Source organism: Panulirus ornatus, chromosome 19 (assembly GCF_036320965.1).
Source record: "Panulirus ornatus isolate Po-2019 chromosome 19, ASM3632096v1, whole genome shotgun sequence".
Lineage (NCBI taxonomy): Eukaryota > Metazoa > Arthropoda > Malacostraca > Decapoda > Palinuridae > Panulirus > Panulirus ornatus.
In genome coordinates this window covers 58,129,548-58,146,103 of record NC_092242.1, presented here as the reverse complement: position 1 = coordinate 58,146,103, position 16,556 = coordinate 58,129,548, and the positions used below count along the sequence as shown (strand labels likewise).

At 48.4% G+C, this 16,556-nt stretch overlaps 1 protein-coding gene across 12 annotated transcripts in view; it reads right to left on the bottom strand.

Moving 5' to 3' along the window:
* The window catches only part of cno (adherens junction formation factor afadin), a 585,480-nt gene that overhangs the window by 246,239 nt on the left and 322,685 nt on the right, over positions 1-16,556 (bottom strand). For all 12 annotated transcript variants that reach the window (XM_071673965.1, XM_071673968.1, XM_071673973.1 and 9 more), the window contains one exon: positions 9,003-9,185. In XM_071673965.1, the coding sequence (XP_071530066.1) occupies positions 9,003-9,185 (183 nt within the window). The remainder of the gene's footprint in view (positions 1-9,002; positions 9,186-16,556) is intronic.

Below are 16,556 nucleotides of genomic sequence, written 5' to 3'. Positions count from 1 at the left end.
ATTAGCTATAATCACTTTGTGTTGCATTAGCTATAATCAATTCGACTGTAGATGGGCAGTGTTCACTCGCCCGAAACAGTCTCGTGCATTTCAAGGATAAAGAAAAAGTGAACATAGGACATACATGTGTGGTGACAAAAACCAGAAAACAAGATCTCGTGAGCCTCCAGCAAAATCACACACCCTGCGCTAGTGAGTGAGTGTGTGTGTGGCCACCACCATCAACATGGGGTCGTCTGCTGTCCGTCCGGGGCTGGAGCTCCAGCTAGGCCAGCCAGCCAGCCGGCGGACAAGACAACACGTCCCTCCTGTTGCACCTCCTGCCGGGCCGCCGACCGTGACGCCGCCCGTCGACACTACAGATATTACCCGGGAATTGCCATCCAATCATCTATCCAATTATCGAAACCAATTTTCCGTCGCTACAGCCTTCACCGGCCGTGTCAGCCTCATCATTAACCATCCTCGACAACCCTGTCATCCCCACCATCGAGCGGGGCGGGCACTAAAGCCCCCTCCCCTTGTCACCTGTGAACCCCAGGCGTCGTCTGCTGACCCTCTCTCATTTTCGAGTCAGGTACCCTCGTCATCATCATCATCATCATCATCAGGGGAGAGAGAGAGAGAGAGAGAGAGAGAGAGAGAGAGAGAGAGAGAGAGAGAGAGAGAGAGAGAGAGAGGTAGGGGGGGGTGCCACACGGGGGAAAAAGACAGTGCCATAACCACACACTTATGGTCTACTTCCGTACCGTCGCAGCAGAGGAGCTCCAGCCGTCCGGACCCATCCTCCTCTATGAAAACTTGTGGCAACTTCGATCAATAACCTGATCACGACAGGTTAATAGCTTCATCAACGGCAGCCTTCTCTCCTCCTGATCTCTCTCTATATACCTCTCTCTCTCTCTCTCTCTCTCTCTCTCTCTCTCTCTCTCTCTCTCTCTCCCCCGCAACCCTACCCTGCTTTCGCCACACCTTTCCCTCTCCCCTTACATCATTCTACTTCACTCCTCTTCAACACTCTACTCTCCCTTAGTGCACTCCTTACCCTCCCTCCACATCACCCGCCTTTTCCTCCGTCTCCCTTCCTTCGTGCCATCCTCCACTCTCCCTTCCATTTCGCTTCCCACTACCGCACACCTTCCTTCCCCTCCACTTAATTCAACTACTATCTTAATTTACATCACTTTCCATCCCTCACTCTTCCCCCGTGTCTCCAAACGTTCCCTCTCTATATACCCGCATATGGTTGTTGTCTCCTCCTCCTCCTCTCTCCCTCCCCTCCAGTATATACCCCTGGTCATCCTCACACCTACAGCCATACACACTCTTCCTCGTCCATCAGCCACGGGCCATCCCACCCGCTGAACCAATCAATATACTACCACTCCACACTGTTTCCAGGCATCCTTCTGGACATTGGAGCATCGGCCCTGCAGCAGTCTTTGGTGAGGCTTGGGCTTCCTGTTTCCATAACTAGCAAGAGGAATATTCTGCTGGCCTAGCGTAACCTCAACATCCCACTGTTGCTGGCGAGAGAGATAAGAACACAGAAGAAATTCCCGAGACCTTGTGGCCGGCGCATCGCATCAGCCAGTGTTACAAGAGGAATGAGTCCGTTGCTCCAAGTTGCTCCCCTATCCCCTAGTAAACCACCACTAGTAGAAGGTGAGAGAGGGGGAAAAAAAAGGACCTTGAAGCGATTACCAATTATGACCTTAGAGAAGGTAAACAAATATCTAACTGCTAAGAATAATCTTCAAATCAAAGTATACGATCCTCACCTTTCATACTGACCAGGATAGACCGCATTTTGGAATATTCAGTACATACATTGTAAGATACAGAAACACGACAGAGAACTTTAAACCTACCAACCAAACTAATCCCTCCACTCAGAAATAAACGGCGTGAGGAACGACTCACAAGACCTAAAATCATTCTCTTTACAAGAGTAAACTTCGAGATGATGATGTGATCATCTTCAAAATAATAAACTTCAGCCAGGGATTCAATATCCAGAAATAACGATATGAAGATCAAGAAAAGAGGCACCAGATCAATGTTAGCAGATTGCTCCACGTGTACAGTGGCTGAGCGTCCACACATCCTACCTCCCGATGTGGTACATGCGAAGACTACTGATACCTTCACATCAAGGCTGGACAAACAATTCAATGATCTCTGTTATCTATAAATAATCCAGTTTACTATTCATCATGCCTTTATTTTCTTTTCAAAAAACATCCACAGACAAAATGTTTGGCTAGTGCAACTTTTTCTAGTTTAAACTTTCCTATTAATCTCCCACGGCGGTATGTATCTCCCATATTGCACAGTATTTTCTTTCTTCACACATCTTCCTCCTGCCAGCGAACGAACCGGAGGGAAAGGTGGATGGATGGGGAAGGTGCCTTGTACTTCACTATCGTGTTTCAACTACGATTTCAATACTCGGACAACAGATAATCGTTATGGACCATCGAGTCTCCTATCATCTGCCCTTACTACGCACCTAAAGTATTGTGTAACGCAGGAAAACAAAGCAATTCCTCGAAAAATGAAAGAAATCGACCACAATCACAGACAGTGAACATCACAGGTTTACCAAGGTCCTAATAGTATGTAAGTTGACTTGACTTTTTGGGATCAAATCATTTACATGGAAGGCAACGTTCCTAACCTACACTCAAAAAACAGTTCCCCACTGGCACTACAGGCGTGGTACACTGAAAAATAATACCACTTGAAACCAAAAAGCAAAAAGGGTCTACTATTGTTTAATATGATGGCTGCAACCATTACACTAACTATGGACTTGAGCTCAGTCATGAAATCTGAAAAGTGTCGGGTTAATGATACACAAAGAGCGTCAGACGAGCCAGGATACGGGGGTGGTGACGTAGCACAAACACCGCGGGGCCTCCAGCAGCCTCAGCGAGGAGTGAAGGGACAGACACGGCCCGCAGCTTGGTCCCAGACCGAACTGTGGGAGAGGGAGAGAACCACCGAACCATCTCATAGATAAGGTAAGGTGGGTGAGGTGGGTGGGTTGTGGTCGTCGGGCGGCCGTGTTCTCCCCACTTGTGAGAGACGCTTGTTATCTCCCTGCCTCCCCATCCTCTCCTCTACTTCCAGGGTAATCTCTCCCCTCCCTCTCCCTCCTAATTGGCTGTTGTCCGAGTGCTCCCTGACCCTCCGCTTCGACAAATTCCCATAATCTGCACGGAAAAAAAAGTCCTGGTTCAGACCGGATTATCTGGATATGCTCAACAGACCTCCATGGTGCAGTGTATAGCGTTCCTAACCGTGACGCGTTCACGGGCCGCCCAGGGTCGAGCGTATAGGTTCGAATCCTGGTTGCGGGCAGTCGATCCACAGTCAACCCAGCTGTTCATCATATATATATATATATATATATATATATATATATATATACATATATATATATATATATATATAATTAATGATATGGCCTTAATTACGGCCTCAGTTGTCCGTATCATCTCAGCTAACATAAAAAAAAAAGACGGTCAAGCCATGTATATCATATGTTTACACTGCACCCACACCTGTTGACGAGAATTTCACGTAACACCTTCTGTCATCATAGACAAAAGCTGCTCGACCACACGAGATAACAACAGAGGCACACCAGAGCAAATACAACTGTGGTTTGATAAACGGACATGATGCGCCAGACGGGATGACTGCTGGAGCAGAAACACGGAGGAGCTACAACTTCCCAACGAACAGATCACCCAACGACCGCATTAACCCAAGCGACTGATGATGCCTCCTCTGCTAAGTGCTTTACCCCAGGGGGGCGGTGCCTGCACCTCTACTCTTTCATATACTCACAGTTGATATGAAAGTCGACACATCTTCGTATAATTCATTATAGATGGTAACAAAACATCTTCCTATCATTATAGATGGTAACAAAACATCTTCCTATCATTATAGATGGTAACAAAACATCTTCCTATCATTCATTATAGATGGTAACAAAACATCTTCCTATCATTATAGATGGTAACAAAACATCTTCCTATCATTATAGATGGTAACAAAACATCTTCCTATCATTCATTATAGATGGTAACAAAACATCTTCCTATCATTATAGATGGTAACAAAACATCTTCCTATCATTATAGATGGTAACAAAACATCTTCCTATCATTCATTATAGATGGTAACAAAACATCTTCCTATCATTATAGATGGTAACAAAACATCTTCCTATCATTATAGATGGTAACAAAACATCTTCCTATCATTCATTACAGATGGTAACAAAACATCTTCCTATCATTCATTATAGATGGTAACAAAACATCTTCCTATCATTCATTATAGATGGTAACAAAACATCTTCCTATCATTCATTATAGATGGTAACAAAACATCTTCCTATCATTCATTATAGATGGTAACAAAAACATCTTCCTATCATTAACGACAGATGGTAACAAAATAAGTACTACATACTTTCAGTACAAAAACATTTGACTCTACAACGCGGACGGCCATCGAGCAAGTTGTATAGTGAAAATACATGAAGAAAAAAAGTAGTTTACCATAGCCAAAGTCTCGGCTGCTTCGTTACGAGAGAGAGAGAGAGAGAGAGAGAGAGAGAGAGAGAGAGAGAGAGAGAGAGAGAGAGTAGGGGAAAAGAACACCCAGCTGACAATACCGGAAGCCAACCAACGTCACCACAATGGGGGAAAAAGTACAGCACAAGACCCGGAAGTAATTGTGTGTGTGTGTGTGTGTGTGTGTGTGTGTGTGTGTGTGTGTGTGTGTGATGACCTTACCCTCCTCCCTCAGCCGTAGCACAATGGAGCAGGTGTTGCCTTTCCAGGGAAGACGGCGGGAGCTCATCAATACTGCTACCTTCAGACGACGGAAGACAGTTGATAGTGATCACCTACGTACACCCACCAGACCAGAATAATGATGTGGGCTTATGCTTCAAGGTGGACGATTCCTCGACTCGGACTATATGCCAAGGTCATTCACAGACCCCCACGGTGACACACAAAATTCTAAAAGCTACTGGGAACCAGAGACAGCAGTCTGGTTTACTCCGAGCTACTGGGAACCAGAGACAGCAGTCTGGTTTACTCCGATCGGAGGTGAGGCAGGTACAACCTGTACATGGGATATCCCGGACAGCGTGGTCCCAAACCATAACTCGAAATGAATTTCCACTCAGCACCACAGGCAAGGACGACTAGGCAAAATCAACAACTTCTACAACACGTTATGGTAAACTGAATCACATACAACATACAACAATCACATAAAACATACATACAACAATCACATAAAACATACATATAACAATCACTTACAACAACGTCAGTATCAGAAGCCGAGACTGTACAGATCACAACACATTACCATCAAAAGTGTTATGGTCCACCCAGGCCAGACCACTTGCTCACCCGAATCATACCAACCAGGCGTACCAGACGCAGCTAAAAATATTAGCCCAACTTCCGAGAGTCATATTGTAACTCGCCATACCTCTCTCCAGAGGTTCCTGAAGCTTATTGAAGAGCTATTTCCTGAAGCGGGGAAATGTGGACTCCTTTTGAATTGGGAACTCTTAGACGAGACTGCACTCCCAGTGATACAGCCTCGACAATGGTGAGTTTTCACTCATGACGTAACCTTTTGCAGGCGAAATTCGACGCCCGGAGAACGGTACGTGCACCTCCAGTCCGCGGCCTACAACAACCTGACTGATCAGAGACACAATGTACAAGCTTCGTCCCAGGCCAAGCTCTGGAGGGGCAGGCAAGCCTTCACGCGCTACGTGAGGCATCTACCATACAGCCATCCACACCAGTCCGCTTACTACTGGATCGTCCGCGACCATTCTCATCTCTATCGCACGTTAAAAAGTTTGCCGCGACTTCAACAGCTTCCAACGCATTCTCAAGCCTCACCTCATTCCCAGGTCTTCGTCCGCTACCTCGACACTCATCGTCCTACAGAAGAAATCTGAGACCCGGCTCATTTCTTTCACGAGTTACCACCTCTCATGTGGTTAGTGTTCCGGATGGGGATATGTGTGGCAGATGTGGACCACAGACAACGCTCGCGCAGAATGCGATAACGTGCCAACCAGAGAGTTACGGAGCGCAGGCAGAGCCCCAGCCAAAGGTGAGAGGGGCTGCAGGTTCCCGTGTAGGGAGTAAGTGTTACCAAGCTGGCAAGAGAACGAGTGAGGCTGGTGGTGTGGGAGGGCACCACCCCTGCCTGTGGCTCGTGACCCGGCCTATCAAGCACAGATCATGGCCACTCATCCTGCCCTACCCTCCCTCACACACCATGCCTCGCCCACACCTGCTCCAGGACCCACCATCCTCCTACACAACCTCCATCCAATCACGACCCCACCTACACACCACCCACCTGCTAAAAACGCTCCAGCCCCACTATCCACCTGCCAACACAATTCCAGCACCACTACCCACCTGTTAGCACAGTTCCAGTACCACTCACCACCTGCCAACAAAGTCCCAGTACCACCATCTACCTGCCAGCACAGTTCCAGTACCATCACCTACCTGCCAACAGTCCCAGCCCTACAACTCACCTTCCAACACAGTTCCCCGACCTACCCTCCACCACAACCCCAACCTTGCCAACCACCTGGGGCCCAATCCTGCCACCTATCTGCCAACAAAAACCAAACCCAGCCCCGCCACCCACCTGCCAACACAGACCCAACCCTCCTGCCCACCCGCGCAAACAAGGCACATCCAATTGTTGTCACAGTCTAGAGTGGAGTCAACTAATTTGTGGTGGGGAGAAAGAGAGCCGGGGAGCGGACGCGGAGAGGGGTATCTGAAACAAAGGTTGGGAGAGAATCATGCGGGGACTCGTAATAAACTTTACCCAATATAAAAGACCAGATCGAGGTCAAACTAATTTATGAAGAATGAGTGGGCGTAAAAGCCCTGTCTGGTGGCAGTGGTGGCCAAGGCAGAGGGTGATGGCAGTGGTGGTGGTGGTGAGGGCAGAAGCTGGTGGCAGTGGTGGTGAGGGCAGAGGTCGGTGGCAGGGATGGTGAGGGCAGGAGTTGGTGGCAGTGCCGCAATCATCAGTAATGGAGTCGAGGGCCCACTGTATCAGAGTTCTTTGCCAAGTTTGTAAAAAGTGACTTTTCAATCTGGTCCAATTTATCTGAACCCAAGGAAAGTAAATCTTGAGGAACCCAACCAGCTGACCTACCTAATGACCAGGGGAAGCCCGCCTTCGGGTCAACAAGGGTCAAATGTTACACTGCAATAAACTGAAGTCATGTTTGAAGTGTCAAAATACAGCGTGAGAAAGAAATGATTGGACAACTAACCTTTCAATACATAAAATAAACAAAATAAAGAGGTATAATGAAGAATGACATGATCTGAAGATCACAAGAATGTCAACTGAGGCACAAACATGAGATGAGAAAGATTGTAGAAGCACAACACAGCAGACGACTCTGCTTTGCGATCCCAATTTAGTCATGAATCTGTGCTGGGACATTTACAAGCTTACTACATACCAGACCTTCCCTATGGCGGGGGTACAGACATCTGCATGGCTTCCTACAAACACACACTTGATCTTAAGCCGAAACACTTCAAGGGCTGTGCGCCTCTGGATGTCCACACTTGAGATGAGGAACCCGTTTTCTTCGCACTACTGGGAGGAGCGCGCGCACGTCTTAACCTGGATGTAATTTCAGATGGTTTGCGAACCAGATTTTTTCCTGGCGGAGGAGGAGGAGGAGCCACCTGTCTGATGATGAGCACTGATATGCCACGCGGCCTGCGGTGGTGGAGACCGTCCAACATTTTAACCCTTCCTGCGGGAGACGTACACGTGCAGGGTGTCGAACCTTCGTGTTAGCCAGCCGATCTCTGATCATACGAGGCGAGACAGGAGGTACACTCGAAGTCATCTCTAGTTCCCCAATTCCTCCACCGAACTTAAATGGGGGGGGGGGGATCATGACACACCTACAAAATATATCTTGTCATTTCAGGATACTTCCACCACGTCCTCTACCAAGGGGTCGTGTGCCTCCTGTCCTCCAGCGATGTGGGCGTGTCGACCTGACAGCATGCGATGTGATTAAGCCAGTGAGCGAGTGTCTCTCTCCGGACACGATCGCTCAACACGAGCGTTCACGGGGACAGATCACTCCTATGTGCCGTTCAGCGACCAGCTGCTGGATCCTGTGATAGTAAACGCTGGACCTGCCCAGCGATGATAGCTATATTACTAGAATGGAGTCCTAAGTCAGAGGCGCATTCAACAAGAGCCATAATTACTCTTCTACCCGCCTCTTCGTGATCTAACATTCCATTATACTGTCTCATCTCCGGACGCACCGTGCATGACGCTGTCTTCGTCCTGAATCAGGGGGATCGTTGTTGTAAGAACAAATGCCGTTTGTCTCGGCTTCATTAAGAAGTACTCAAAAGAGTTTTTCCTGTCTTGATGAATTCCTTGAGAGAGTGGCTTCACATGTCTGGACCATTACGAACTTCTGCCGGATCCCGTACTTGTTCTCTCTCTCTCTCTCTCTCTCTCTCTCTCTCTCTCTCTCTCTCTCTCATCTATCTATCTCCCTACTGTGTCTTAATTTGCTGTACAGTGAGTGAGTGAGTGTGCGCGTGCCCGTCCAGGTGACTGTAGTGATGCGGTCTCCGCCAGTGCCCCCTCCCCCCACATCAATCAGTGGCAGGTAACGTCACACTCCAGACCAAGATCCCCCAGTACAACCAGCACCCACCACGGGTGCGCTGCCACTCCGCCGCCTGACGCCAGCTGCCCCACACACACCACCCACACTTCCACCTCTCCACCACAGGAGAGGAGGTGAGAACAAGAGGATAATACCAACGTTGCGGTTGTACCCAGGGTTGTGACCCTGGTGCCGGCGGAGGAGCCAGCTTACCACAGCGAGTGAGGCAGAGGTTGTGGGTAGTACTCACCAGGACCCAGCTCGATGAGGAAGGGAAGCCTGTCGGGGAGGAAGTGTGGGTCGCGGGGACGGTGGTGGTCGTGGGCGTCGCCCCCGGGCCCGCCCCCGCTACCCACGCCCTTCACCGGCTTCTTCTTCCGCTTGCGGGGGCCGTGGTCCGCAGGTCGCCGCCGCACGTGGAACATGATGGACCCTGCAACAGGAAAGATAATTACGTTAATATTACCTCGTGGGCTCTGTAGCTTCAGCACACACACACACACAAACACACACACACACACACACACACACACACACGCGCGCACACACACACACACACACACACACACACACACACACACACAGTATACACTGCGTCGCTATATAAACAAACATGGATAAAAATCGGTCATACAGACGTACTAACATGACGCAAGGCGCGAGACACAGCAGGAGCCGCTGCTGCCTCCCTGGTGATCGTGGCCGGCCTCCATGCCACAGTGTGATGCCACAACGTTTTATAAAGTCTTCCAGCTTACAGACACACACCCATACGCCACTGACCCTACAGCGGACACACACTGTGCCAAGCATTTCGACAATAAACCTGTAAAAATACAGGAGATGATACCTTGAGCAGCTGCAAGTGTGAGGCGTACGGATCGTCCTCATGAACACTGAGGTGAGTGGTGGCGTGGGGGAGAGTGAGTGAGCTGTAGGCGAGGCCGACCGGCAACACAACGTACCCACGTCTCACTACGTTTCTCGGTGCATCTCGCACTCCACACATTCTTAACCAAAGTTGCCATTTCTCTTCTCCCCGTGAGCAAGACAGTACGGCCCTTGGGGTAGCGCAGCATGACATCTGACCACACTTGTCATCCACAGAGATCGTCCCGACGCGTCGGCTGGAACGCTAGGGTCGTCGGTCGTACACCCGACACGACGGTCGTACCGCCGGGATCAAGGAGATATATATAGGAGCCAGATATACACAGTGGCCATACACACATGACAAACATGTGGCCGTGTCACACCTGTACATGAGGGAGGCGTGACCCCCGCACAGGTGTACAACAAGGAGACTTATCCTCACAACACCGGCCAGGCTGTGGGTGGGAGCGAGCCTTCTCTTTCATCCCGTTCGTCTCCGCCTTTGACACGTAACTTTTATTGTTATATTAATTTCTATTTTGTCGTCGTTCTACGATCAAACGGGCGGTCTTAATGAACCTGGCTCGGCCAGCCAGACCCCCCTCCCGACCAGCCAGCCAGACCTCCCTCCCAGCCAGACAGCCAGACTTCACTCCCGACCAGCCAGCCAGCCAGCCAGACCTCCCTCCCAGCCAGACAGCCAGACCTCCCTCCCGACCAGCCAGACCACTCCCGACCAGCCAGACAGCCAGCCAGACCTCACTCCCAACAAGCCAGATAGCCAGACCTCCCTCCCGACCAGCCAGACCACTCCCGACCAGCCAGACAGCCAGCCAGACCTCACTCCCAACAAGCCAGGCAGCCAGATCTCCCTCTCGACCAGCCAGACCACTCCCGACCAGCCAGCCAGCCAGATCTCCCTCTCGACCAGCCAGACCTCCCTCCCGACCAGCCAACCAGACCTCTCAGCCAGAGTGTCACTACCATCCGCCATCTGGCGACGTGGTCTGTCACTATCTGTGAAACTGGTCACCACCACCTCGCCAGCAAATCAACACTCTCCAGGTGGCTGGCTAGTCACCACCTAGCAAAGTGATCATTAATAACTAGCCAAGTACCGTCCGCCCAGCTGGTCCCCACAACCCAGCCAGCTGTAGTCAGACGTTTACCATCTAAGGAAATGTAGACGACCCAACTGGCTGTTACGCACCAACCGGCTGGTCATCACCAACCACATGTTCGGCGACCAACGAACCAGCTCGCTGATCACCAGTATCCCACGAGGGAGTTACACAATACTACCACCAAAATGACTGGTCAGTCACCAATTAACTCGTACATCACCACCGTCTCACGGGCTGATCACCAGCATCCATCCATCTGGTCACCGTGTCGGTGGCTGGTCACCACCATACACCACCTGACTGGTCACAATATCGACGAACTGTACTAGATAACGAAGTTCTCTGCAAGTCGATTGGTGACTTAAAGGTCACGACTCAATCATCCAGCTGGAAGACGAGTGTAAGCTTAGTGTGTGTGTGTGTGTGTGTGTGTGTGTGTGTGTGTGTGTGAGGGGGAGCATGGCAAATACATCCAACAGATGTAAGATACAGGCAGGTGGGGCAAAAAGATAAAATCATGACGAGCGGACGTAAAGAGAATGCTACAGTACGTCTGGCAGGTGTGAGGAAGCCGAAATACCTGACTGTGGGAGAGGCAGGAAAAGTCCTGTATATGTTCCAGAGAAGGACGTATGTCCGACCTACACGTGTGGAGGAATACGACAAGTGTTCTGAGGGTGTCGTCATAATCCAAGATGTGGCTGTGATATATGTTACACATGTGTCTGTGTGATAAACATTATGTTACACATGTGTCTGTGTGATAAACATTATGTTACACATGTGTCTGTGTGATAAACATTATGTTACACATGTGTATGTGTGATAAACATTATTCTATGTTACACATGTGTATGTGTGATAAACATTACTCTATGTTACACATGTGTCTGTGTGATAAACATTATGTTACACATGTGTCTGTGTGATAAACATTATGTTACACATGTGTATGTGTGATAAACATTATGTTACACATGTGTCTGTGTGATAAACATTATGTTACACATGTGTCTGTGTGATAAACATTATGTTACACATGTGTCTGTGTGATAAACATTATGTTACACATGTGTATGTGTGATAAACATTATGTAACACATGTGTCTGTGTGATAAACATTATTCTATGTTACACATGTGTATGTGTGATAAACATTACTCTATGTTACACATGTGTCTGTGTGATAAACATTATGTTACACATGTGTGTGTGTGTGATAAACATTATGTTACACATGTCTGTGTGATAAACATTATGTTACACATGTCTGTGTGATAAACATTATGTTACACATGTGGCTGTGTGATATATATGTTACAAATCTGTCTGTGTGATAAATATGACTGCACGTTACACAAGTTCAAAATAAAGAAAGTAATGATGGTGGAGAAGTTAGTACAGATGTTCAAAATAAAGACAGTAATGATCGTGGAGAAGTTAGTAAAGATGTTCAAAACAAAGACAGTAATGATCGTGGAGAAGTTAGTAAAGATGTTCAAAACAAAGACAGTAATGATCGTGGAGAAGTTAGTAAAGATGTTCAAAATAAAGACAGTAATGATCGTGGAGAAGTTAGTACAGATGTTCAAAATAAAGACAGTAATGATCGCGGAGAAGTTAGTAAAGATGTTCAAAACAAAGACAGTAATGATCGTGGAGAAGTTAGCAAAGATGTTCAAAATAAAGACAGTAATGACGGTGGAGAAGTTAGTACAGATGGATTCATGCCCAGCAACTGCGGGGGAAAGGTTTGAGCTAAGTCTGGCACAATGACCCTTTGTATACCTGCAAGACGTGGAAGGACAATGAAAGATTTCCAGCCGCCCCAGGAAAACATGTGGCCAGGATTCTCCACGGGAAGTGAACCATTATCTTCTAATGACCAGAGGACGCGACCGAGGGAAACAAGAGCGCACGGGGTCACTGTGATACATGAAGATCACATGCCGGGTGGTGGGGGTACACACTTGACGTACGTACCACGTAAGGTACACACCTGACGTATATACTACGTAGGGTACACACCTGACGTACATAAAACGTAAAGGTACATACCTGACGCACATACTACGTAAAGGTACATACCTGACGTATATACTACGTAGGGTACACACCTGACGTACATACCACGTAAAGGTACATACCTGACGCACATACCACGTAAGGTACATATCTGACGTACATACTACGTAAGGTACACACCTGACGTACATACCACGTAAGGTACATACCTGACGTACATACTACGTAAGGTACACACCTGACGTACATACCACGTAAGGTACACACCTGACGTACATACCACGTAAAGGTACATACCTGACGCACATACCACGTAAGGTACATACCTGACGTACATACCACGTAAGGTACACACCTGACGTACATACTACGTAGGTTATACACCTGACCTACATACTACGTAGAGTACACACCTGACGTACATACTACGTACACACCTGACGTACATGCTACGTAGGGTACACACCTGACGTACATACTACGTAGGGTATACACCTGACCTACATACCACGAAAGGTACATACTTGACGTACATACTACGTAGAGTACACACCTGACGTACATACTACGTAGAGTACACACCTGACGTACATGCTACGTAGGGTACACACTTGACGTACATACTACGTAGGGTACACCCCTGACGCCCATACCGGGTGGGGGTACACACCTGACACACATGCTGGGTGGGCAGGCCACGTTGACACAGGAGATGGACGCGGAGGATGGATACGGTAAGGGAACACGACAGATGGTGCAGACTAACAGGACCTGCTAAATGGATACAGCAGGTGGGCACACGAGGTGGACATGCTAGGTGGACAGAGCAACTGGACACACTTAAGTGGATACTAGGCGGATCCAGCGAGAGGACACAGTCAGTGGACTTCCTAGACGAATCCAGCAGGTGGATACACCAGGTGGTCATCCCAGATGGAGGTGGTGGAGAGAGAGAGAGATAGAGAGAGAGGGCAACCAGACCCCGCCCCGCCCCGCCCCTCCACACCGGGAGCTGGGGCCGCTGATAAGAAGTTCTGGGGGCCATTTTTTCTCCCAGCCACCACGTCTGATCATACAATGTGTCGGGAAATTTTCCCTCGGGGGGTCACTTTTTACATCCGTCTATGAGCCCTCAACGCTGCCTGGTTCCTGAGATGAAGACACTTCCTAGGGGGGGAGGAGAAACATCCCCCGAGTTATATAATCTGTGGAATATCACGTCCATCACGTTGTCCCTCAGGGAAGATATATGAAAATACTATTACAACAGGTGGCCGTGAGGGGTGGGAAGAAGCTTTTCCCCCTCAGTAAGAGAGAGAGAGAGAGAGAGAGAGAGAGAGAGAGAGAGAGAGAGAGAGAGAGAGAGAGAGAGAGAGAGAGAGAGAGGCGTCCACTGATCTCCATAATGGAAACGTTCATCCAATACCATTACCTTCATCCAACCCCGCCTCACTCCTTCACACATAGTCCTTACCCTCACACCATCTCGACCCACGCAGCCTCCCAGACCTAGCACACACTACATCAACACTTCTGACTACGTCCCTCACCACCACAACCTTCCAACACACACACACACACACACACACACACACACACACACACACACACACACACACACACACATCCTCATCCTACCGACATCGCCCCTTCCCACGGTCCTCAAAATTCAAACCCCCACCACCCACGCCCTTCCCTCACAGTGAACATATACAACACACACCCTGCGCCATTACCTCCCACACCCATACACCGGCTCCTAACACACACCCTCCCATGTGGACACTCACCCTCACCTCACATGCCAACACGACCTTCCACAGCAATACCAAGCCAGGCTACCCTCTCCCATCCCCTCCACTACCGTCAGCATCAACCAGACCAAAAAACACAACCCATCTCCCTCCCTCTCTCCCTGCATGCCTCCTCCCTGCTGATGAACACTCCCGGCACCAGACCGGCCCCTGCTTCCTCCCCCTGTGTCTCTCTGTCCTTCCCGGTCAAGGCGCCACGCCACATAATGGAATTACATGACTCTAACTACCCGCACACCTTTGTCCAGGATCTGTGTACCTCCACACCAGCTGGTGTGTGTGTGTGTGTGTGTGTGTGTGTGTGTGTGCCTGAGACCGGCTCTGCGCCACACAACGCCACGGGAATGAAGTAATGATCGATTCCCCCTAACAAGTCCGATGATCAATTAGCAGGAGCCAATTATTCCGGATCCCTTTGATTAAAGTCGAATAATTTTCTAATAACCCCCCCCTCCGCAACTCCCACCCGGATAATCGAACAAAGACGACTTGAGAGAGACGACGAGGAGAGGAAAAGGGAGGAGGGGGAAAAAAAAAGGGAGGGTAAGGTAAACACTGCTCCAGCTAATACCCGAAACACCAATCATGTTCCTCACAACTTCTCCGAAATTAGAGCGGGAGACCTTCCCTGCAAGACGTACCCGAGCGTTCAACTTACAACACATAAATGGGGGATCCCAACATCAAAGGTCCAGCCTGGTCCACCCACCAGACCCTTGCCGTGAGGAAGGCTGGTGACAGTCGACTCGGCTGCTGGGGTTAGAGCACTGCCCAAGGAACCATCGTATCAAAGGTGAGGGACACAGTTGGTGGAGACGAATCAATGACGGCCGGTAAATAAAACTGTGGCAGTGAAAAGACTAGAAGTATTTCCCAAAAGAAAGAACAGAGAAGGGGGCCAGGTGAGGATATTCCCTCAAAGGCCCAGTCCTCTGTTCTTAACGCTACCTCGCTAATGCGGGTAATGGCGAATAGTATGAAAATGAATATATATATATATATATATATATATATATATATATATATATATATATATATATATCTTTTTCTTTTCTTTTAAACTATTCGCCATTTCCCGCGTTAGCGAGGTAGCATTAAAAACAGAGGACTGGGCCTTTGAGGGAATACCCTCACCTGGCTCAATTCTCTGTTCCTTCTTTTGGAAAATCAAAAAAAAAAAAAAAAACGAGAGGGGAGGATTTCCAGCCCCCCGCTCCCTCCCCTTTTAGTCGCCTTCTACGACACGCAGGGAATACGTGGGAAGTATTCTTAATCCCCTATCCCCAGGGATATATATATATATATATATATATATATATATATATATATATATATATATATATATATATATATATATATATATATATATATATATATATATATTCCTATGAGTCCACGGGGAAAATGAAACACGATAAGGGAACTTACCGTGTTTCATTTCCCCCGTGGACTCGTAGGAATATACTTGATCACGCGCAAAATTGTGATCCTTTCCAATATATACATAGAGAGAGAGAGAGAGAGAGAGAGAGAGAGAGAGAGAGAGAGAGAGAGAGAGAGAGAGAATGTGTGTGTGTGTGTGTGTGTGTGTGTGTGTGTGTGTGTGTGTGTGTGTGTGTGTGTTACTCCCACGGCCAAACCGTAGCACCTGCATGGTCTACCCTTTTGTTGCGGGTACTGCAGTGTGCGGGAAGGTTTTTCAACTTTCACGCTCACACCTTGAGAGCCGTCCTGAGACCATCAAAGATTGCTTTTCAAAAGCCTTTACACGTAAGATTAGACTTAGTCCACTCAAAGTGGGCGACTCAGCAGCTTCGAATTATAATAAGAGGTACCTCAGGATCAAAGTCAGGACTCAAGGGTACCAGAGCCTAGCCTTGGACGACGCTAAAAAAAAAAAAAATTACCACCTTCCAGTACGATACAAAACCTTTCTCGACAAATCCATGTTTCATGTGGAAGGCCGGG